Below are 8,042 nucleotides of genomic sequence, written 5' to 3' on the forward strand. Positions count from 1 at the left end.
GAATATTTATAGCTAAACAACTGACTTTGAGGGCATACCATGAAATTGGAAGATGTTTTTGTTTAGTTTCAGATTCAGGGTCTGTCTGTATCTAAAAAATTTTGCCCAATTACAGATGTGAAGAAGAGGTGCTGGGAAAATTTACATTTTGTGAATGGAAGAATCTGTATTTTGTTGGGATGTCAGACTCAATGTCAGACTCAATCTACGGACTGGCTGGCTGGCAGGCTTCCCAGGGACTGAAGTCTCTGCTAAATAAAACAGACTGAAAGCTCAAAATATACTTTCCAGTTTGGAAAGTGTATATATATATTCACTTGCCCTGAATTTTACTTTGTGGTTACTGCTCTGACTCCTCAAATCAGTGCAAAAAGTGGCTGCATCAGCCAACATCTCTCTTTATGTGCAGTCCCCTGCACTGGGAGGTGCATGTGGCTGTTTGCTAGAGCTGACTTCATGGCACAGAATTTAACTCTTCATGTTGCAAAATTTCAGACTGCTCACTGCAGCTGGGAATTGGGTCCTGACCATGTTAAAGCAATGGACTCTGATGTTCTAAACTCTTCCCTTCTCCTCTGCAAAGAACCGTGGAAGGGGTTTGTGCTCTGAGACCTTGCAGGCTCGGGTCTCCTTGCCTCTGTTTTGGCAATCCCATTGCTGCACTCTGCTGGTGCAAAATAAAACCCGCAGGCTTTCCTCACCCAAAGCTGCTCCCTGCCAGCATCTCCAGCCCCAGAGACTTCTCTTACTCTTGTAGACAGCTGAGTTGATCACCACTGAAAGGAAAATGCAGACTGACTAGAAATTTTAGGAAGGAGCAGAGCAAAGAGCTGCATTTATGTAGCTGCCAAAATTTTGAATCAGTCCATGCATAGAGCTGTACTTTTAAGGCAGCCTTTAAGAGCCTACTTTTAAGTTTTATTATAAATACCCAGGGGATTGCCAGCATGCTTCCCTACCCAATCTAAGCCAGCATCAGCCCTGTGAGTGCAGAGAAACCACTGCTGCAGCCTGTCCTGTCTGTCTGATCACCCTGCAGGCAAAGTCCTCAGAGGAGATGGGCCACTGGCTGGGCCTCCTCTTGTCGGAGTCAGGCTCGAAAACAGACCCAGAGGAATTCACCTATGATTACGTGGATGCTGACAGGGTTTCCTGCATTGTGAGCGCTGCCAAGAATTCCTTCTTGTATGTCACTGGTAATGGGTTGGGGCTGGTAGAGGGAAAGCAAGCCAGAGCAGGGGGCTCTCCACTTGTGGGAGGGTGGCTGCCATGGAAATAGGTGGTGAATTCACAGCTGCAGCTCAGCCACTTTCTTTTGGGACAGGAGAGCACTTCCTGAGCTGCAGCTTGCCATGGGGCACCTCCCTGAGTGGCTGCTGCAAAAGCAGGTTGGGCTCTCAGCCACCCAGTCCATCACTGGGCCAGGGTGACTGTGCTGTGTGACAGTGTTCACTGGGGTCTTACGATGAGGGAAGAGATGAGGATCTGACTCCATGTTTCAGAAGGCTTGATTTATTATTTTATGATATATATTATATTAAAACTATACTAAAAAATAGAAGAAAGGATTTCATCAGAAGGCTAGCTAAGAATAGAAAAAGAATGAGTAACAAAGGCTTGTGACTGACCCAGGCAGTCCGAGCCAGCTGGACTGTGATTGGCCATTAATTAGAAACAACCACATGAGCCCAATCCCAGATGCACCTGTTGCATTCCACAGCAGCAGATAACCATTGGTTACATTTTGTTCCTGAAGCCTCTCAGCTTCTCAGTAGAAAAAATCCTAAGGAAAGGCTTTTTCACAAAATGTGTCTGTGACAGGGCTGCTGTGGCTGAGAAAGGAGAGAGCCCAGGGGAAGTACAGCCCCATTCTGGTGGGTGCTGCTTACCAGGCAGCAGCAGCAGTGACCCCACTGCTCTGTATGGCTCTGCCTTCTCCTCTCCTGCATCTGGCTGCCTGGCCTCGCCCACACCTCAGCACTGGTGTTCTCAGGTGTCTCAAAATGCAGCACTGCACAGCCATGCAGCAAATCCAGTCCCCTGATGGGATGTCCTGTTCACAGGCTAATGCAGAGGAAATACTCTGAGCCCAATGCCTACATTGACAACCTGCCCAAGGGCAGGGTGCAGCAGGAGGAGCTCTACGACGACGTGGATCTGCCAGACCTGCCTGTGGTAAGAGAGCTGCAGGGAGCTCTGGGGGCACCACAGCAAACATCTGCCCATGGGGAGTCTCCAGCAGTGCAAGGGGGGGATTCCCAGCCCCTGGGGAGAGCCTGGCCTTTGCAATGGAGCAGAAACAAGTGTGGAGAGGAGTTGCTAAGGAATGGGAGAGAGGTTTCCAGAAAGGGGCTGTAGGGATCCTCAAGCAGCTGGGATAAAATTCCACGGTTTTCATCAGCAAACAGCATGGATTATTTGGTGATAGTGTGCTTTTTGGATCCTAGCCTTTCAAAATTCCTTTTTATGTCTGTAAGAACAAGTCCTGTGTGAAAGGATAAGAACAATGGGTCATGCTGGGAATGGGACTGTCACCTCAGGAAAGGCAAAGAATGTGGCATGGGTTGCTGGATGTACAACAGTGTGATATCCTTGCATGGGCTGTTGCTGCTATCAGAGAGACCTATTGAAGGAAAACAGGAGGGGCCTTTCCTTCAGTACTTCAAAAAGGCCTCTGTGGAATGACTCAGAGACTGGCATTTTAGTTCCTCTAAGATTTTTGGAAAATACTCCAGATTGCCTGAGATAGTGCTGCTCTGCAGCGAGATGTTTCTTGTACTTCTAGTTGCAGCAGATAGTCTCTTTTGCAGGAAGAAGCACCCAAGAGTGAGAGCAAACTGGAGGGGGATCAAGACAGAGTGTATCTGGATCTGACCCCAGTGAAGTCCTTACTGCACTGTGCTGGCAAGATGTCATGCCAGTCTTCCCCCCTCGGGTCACCATCCCTAGAAAGGGCTGCCAAGGCTGCCCCAGAGAGCACAGCTGAGACAGCCCCCATGGCTAAGGAAGCTGAGCCCTGTGCTAAGGCAGCAGAGACCTCGGAGCAGGTACTGTCCAAACTCTGATACCAGACCAGGCTTAATGACTGAGCCACTTCCCTACACCTCATCATCCCACTTCACTTCTTTCCAGAAACACCCAGAGAAGCCAGAGGCCGAGGAGGCTGTGCCACGGGTGCCTGCTGTCAAAATGCAGAGCCAGCAGCAGAGCAGTGTGGCCCCTGAGGTGCCAGCGGGCCCAGTTCCAGCAGGCAGTCCCCAGCTGGTGCCTGCACACCGGCCCAAGATGCCACTGCCAGGTGGGTGTGCTGCTCAGGGGGCCCCAGATGCCACTGCCAGTGGGTGTGCTGCTCAGGGGGCCCCAGATGCCACTGCCAGTGGGTGTGCTGCTCAGGGGGCCCCAGATGCCACTGCCAGGTGGGTGTGCTGCTCAGGGGGCCCCAGATGCCACTGCCAGGTGGGTGTGCTGCTCAGGGGGCCCAGGATGCCACTGCCAGTGGGTGTGCTGCTCAGGGGGCCCGAGGGTGCTTAAAGAGAGGTGGTGCCCTGTGATTTGACTTGCCTCTGCTCTCCAGCAGTCTGTGTGCTGTGGTTGGTGACTTCTCAGACCTTCCCTTGTCTTCTTTCCAAGCACCTGAAAGGGTTTTCTCCCTCCTGCTTTTTTCCCCCTGACTGAGGTTGTTGTTGGCGGGCTGTTTCCAGCAGGAGCAGTGGAAACCAAGCTGGGCAAGAACAGGACAGAGGCAGAGGTGAGGCGGTTCACGGAGGAGAAGGAGAGGCTGGAGAAGGAGAAGGATGAGATCCGAGCTCAGCTCACCCAGCTGCGCAAGGAGAGGCGGGAGCTGAAGGAAATGCTTGGTGGCAGCACAGGTAGGGCAGGGCAAGGTGGGATGTGTGGAATTGAGACAAGCTGGGGCTCTGGAGAAGGAGGGGGCAATGAACCTGGCCCTCCTGGGACCAGAAGAGATGGGGAGAACCTGGTGCTTTGAGCCAAACCACATAACCCAGACTGCACTAGAGCAAGAGCCACATCCCTCTTGGGATAAAACCCAAGGAAAATGTACAGGACATGCCCTGATCCCTGCTCCCCTCAGGAGCTGCCCAGGTTCCCAGCAGGCACCAAGATTCCTCTTCCTACAGACAAGAGCCTGGAGCAGAGGCTGAAGGAGATAGATGAAGAATGCAAAAGGAAGGAAAGCCAGAGGGTGGACCTGGAGCTGAGCCTGGTGGAGGTGAAGGAGAACCTGAAGAAGGCAGAGTCTGGCCCGGTGACACTGGGCACAGCAGTGGACACCACACACCTGGAAAACACAGCCCCACGGGTATGTGGGGCACCCCTGGGATGCACAGCAGCTTTCTGGCAGCTAGGCAGTCACACGGTCTCAGCCTGCTTAAAAATGTAATAATTAATAATAGCATCAGTGTAATATGCAATCTTGCATGAATGTATAGCTAATATGTCTGTATTGACTATTATATATAATATACATTATGTAATAATAATCTAATGAGGTAACAGCAGTAATGGGGAAGTGAAAGGTGGATGGGGCTCAGGAGAGTGGTTGTATTTTCCTGTGGGGCCTTGAGCAACACCCTCCAGAGCCATGCAGGTCTGGACTCAGCTCCTTCTGCACTTGGCTGAGCTAAGGGATGGTTTTTGCAGGAGATTTGGGCATCTAATTTCCTTCTTGGGAACTTGTTTTGCATGAAATGGAGATCTCCAGCACCTGCACCTTGCTCTGTATTTCTAATTCTGGAGTCCTAAAAACCCAAACACATCACAAACTCCCCTGGTGTTTTTTTGAAATTGGCATGTCACTGAAAAAATGGGCCTCAGTGCAAATGGGATGATGCTGTGACTAGGAGATGGTGGGAAAAGGCAGCAATCTCTCCCAGTAGTCTGTAGTCATGATCATTGCTCTGATTTTCATTGTAGGTTCAGGCAAAAAGTGCCAGTCCAGCAAACAGCACAGAGAACTCACCAGTCAACTCAGCCACGGCTTTAAAAAACCGGCCCTTATCTGTTATGGTCACGGGGAAGGGAACAGTCCTACAGAAAGCTAAGGTGAGGTACAGCTGGAAAATCCATCTGGGACAGCCTCTGCCTTTCCCTTCTGGCAGTGGAGCAAACTGGCTGTGGTGGGATGAGTTTGTGGGGGGGTCCCATGTCTGGGAAACACCCCTGACCAACACAATTCAGACACATCAGTCTGATTTTCCTCCAGTCTTTCCACCTGTGTTTGCCTTGCCTACAATTTAAATGAATAAATACATGCATTGTTTGTAACTTAAAATATCCCTGACCCACCCTGCAGCCAAAACCACTTGGGGACCAGACAGTTGATCCCATGCACGTTATGTTGCCTGCTTTGCATTTTGACTAATTTGCCTTTATTCCTTGGCAGGAATGGGAGAAAAAGGGAGCTAGTTAGAAGCACGTCGTTCAGACATGGACTAAAGACTCAAATTGCCCACGCTTGGCCCAGGGGATTCAACCATCTGTCAGTGGAGGTTGGGTGTTCAGCACCACCACACACCAAGTGCCTCCTCCACGCGGCGCCCACGGCTCCGACGCAGCGCTGGAGTCACGGCTGCTGATCAGAGTTATCCCACGTGAACCTGCTCTTTCCAGACAAATCCCAACCATGTAGCTAAAACAATAACAGCCAGTGGCAATCCTTCCATCAAAGTCCTAACCCAGCTGATGTAAACAAGAACGTTACTGTACATAGGGGGTGTTTTGTGTATTTCTACTCTGAAGGTTTATCAATTAAGGTTTCTATATTAGTGACTGTAGTGGATTCAGAAGGAACCTCTGCTGTTCCTCAGCCTGGTGAGTTTGTACCTGTCCTGATAAAGTTGTCAACCTGTCTTGCTGCCAGTCATCACTCAGCTGCATTTCATCCAGCCTTCAGTCAAGGGCTATCCCCAAGTGTGAGCAATTCTTCAAACATGAATGAGAAGCACACAGCAGCATGTCCAGGGCATTTTTTAATCAGTGTCCTGGTGCATTCCAGCATCTCCTACCAGCTGCAGGTTTGCTAGAATATTGAGCTGCTCACCTTCTCATGCTGTAAGCTGTGTTACAGACTGGCAGCACCAAGAGCTCTGAGCAAAGAAGATCTGCCAGGCAGATTCAGTTAGCTTTCTTGAAGATCTTACTTCACCTGAGGAGTTTGTTCTTAAAAAAAGAAAAAAAAAAAAAAAAGAAAAAAAAAAAGAAAAGAAAAAAAAATTTGAGGGCTTGCTCAGCTATTTCATGGGAAAGCTGGATCCCAGTGCATCCTTCAGGGATCCCCTTTCCCAAGAGAGGGGAGGTAAAGCAGTGCCCATGCTGCTGCCCCAGCTGTGGTGGTGTCTGATCCGCAGAGAGCTGCAGCTGAAGCCATCCCACTGTCCCTGTGTCCCTCCCCACTGCTGTAAGGCTGCACTGCCAGGGCTCTGCTGGACCTCTTGGTGCTGTCACCCTCATTTCCTGATCATTATTACAGCCTTTGGGCCCTGGCAGTATGGCCCACAAAGCCCACCCCTCTCTACCCTAGCCAAGCTTTCTAATGAAAGAGGTTGGAGATTTGGGACAGCTAAACTTAGAGACATTGAAATTTGAAGGGTGGCAGTGGGTTGGCAGAAATCTATGCACTCCTCCCCTCCCTGTAACCTGCTGGCACGTGTGATGGCCTGCAGACTCCTCTTCCTGTCTCCTCTGATGGCCCTTCAGAGCCCAGGCTCAGGAACTGGGTTGATGGATGGGGCTGGAGCTGTTTTAACCCTACAAAGTTAAAGCAGCACCAGTTCCCAGGGCAGATCATCCATGGGGCCCTGTGGCTACACCAAAGCCAAGGTAAAGGCAGACAGGAAAAATGCTGTACCTTCCTCACCCTGGAAAATATTTGAAGGCTTGAGAGCACCTCTAAAGGGCTGTCCTGTCTTCACACAAAGGCCAAACAGCCAGCGGGAGCCCAGGGCTGTGATACTCAGAGCTGGTGCTGTCATTGGGGTGAGTGAGAATGTCCTGACAGGTTCTGGGCTTACTTGCCCCCACCACAGAGCCAGGGTGCAACAAAACACTTGGTCAGGCTATCCTGGAAGCAGGAAAGGTGACTGTGCTCCCATTTTTTTTTTTTTTACTCTTTAGTTTCCACTGTGGTGCAGATGGAGGAGTTGCCAATGCCAGGCCTCAGGAGCCTCAGCTGGCAGGTTGGCCCTGTGCAAGGTTTTGCACATAGGAAAAAATCATGCAAATAAACGGCTGATTCTGGTTCAGGATCCTGGGGATTTCCTTCTCCAGAGCACCAAAAGGCCACAGACTCCATGAAGGTTTTTTTTGGCCCATGAAGAGCTGGCAAGAGCCCCTCTCTGTACCTGAATATCCGTGTACACCGTGCCCTCAGTGTAGACCCTGCTGCCATCCTCCCTCAGTGTACACCCTGTGCCATCCTCCAGGAGTTGTCCAGACATTTCACTGAGACAGCCATGGGCAGGAGCAGCTCTGCTTTCCCCCTCACAGCCCAGTCAGCTCAGTGCTCCTGTTGGGATGTCTTTGTGAGGGAGTGGTAAACATGGGCAAGTACATTTTCCCCAAACAAGAAATGTTAAACAATGTCTCTGTGTCCCCATTGTTTTCCTAACTCAAGGCATTTCCTTTGTTGTAACTGTGACCTATAAAGTGGCTCTTTAGAGGGTTTTATAATAAAATGTTGAGTATATTATGGTACCAGTGGTTTTCTCAGTAATGGGGCTTGTCCCTGCTCTACTTCCCAATAGATTTCAAGTACATCAAATCCCCAATACCATTAGTTACTACAAATCCTTAGCTATGCAGTGAACTGTACACTTCAACTGCAGTGAACTGTAGCTTAAATAGTACTGATTGCACCATCAAGAAAAACAATTTTCAGAGATTTAACCCACTGAAAAACAGCAGTAATCCTAACAATATACATGAAGACATGTAACAGATTCCTGCCTGTATGTCTGTCTCTCTGTAGCAGTCCTCTTGCCCAGAACCAGCAGGGAAAATCTTCCATTACCTTCCTCTGGCCA

At 49.9% G+C, this 8,042-nt stretch overlaps 1 protein-coding gene across 6 annotated transcripts in view; it reads left to right on the forward strand.

Annotated features, from left to right (window-relative positions):
- Positions 1–7,713, forward strand: part of AFAP1L2 (actin filament associated protein 1 like 2) — a 67,007-nt gene extending 59,294 nt beyond the window's left edge. For 5 of the 6 annotated variants that reach the window (XM_077182851.1, XM_077182848.1, XM_077182849.1 and 2 more), the window contains 8 exons: positions 1,040–1,185; positions 2,064–2,175; positions 2,811–3,047; positions 3,133–3,298; positions 3,702–3,869; positions 4,140–4,321; positions 4,936–5,064; positions 5,405–7,713. In XM_077182851.1, coding sequence (XP_077038966.1) covers positions 1,040–1,185; positions 2,064–2,175; positions 2,811–3,047; positions 3,133–3,298; positions 3,702–3,869; positions 4,140–4,321; positions 4,936–5,064; positions 5,405–5,431 — 1,167 coding nt within the window. In that variant the 3' untranslated portion in view covers positions 5,432–7,713. The remainder of the gene's footprint in view (positions 1–1,039; positions 1,186–2,063; positions 2,176–2,810; positions 3,048–3,132; positions 3,299–3,701; positions 3,870–4,139; positions 4,322–4,935; positions 5,065–5,404) is intronic. The other variant, XM_077182850.1, reaches the window with a different exon arrangement.
- The last annotated feature ends 329 nt before the right edge of the window (positions 7,714–8,042 follow it).

This window comes from Agelaius phoeniceus, chromosome 9 (assembly GCF_051311805.1).
Source record: "Agelaius phoeniceus isolate bAgePho1 chromosome 9, bAgePho1.hap1, whole genome shotgun sequence".
NCBI lineage: Eukaryota > Metazoa > Chordata > Aves > Passeriformes > Icteridae > Agelaius > Agelaius phoeniceus.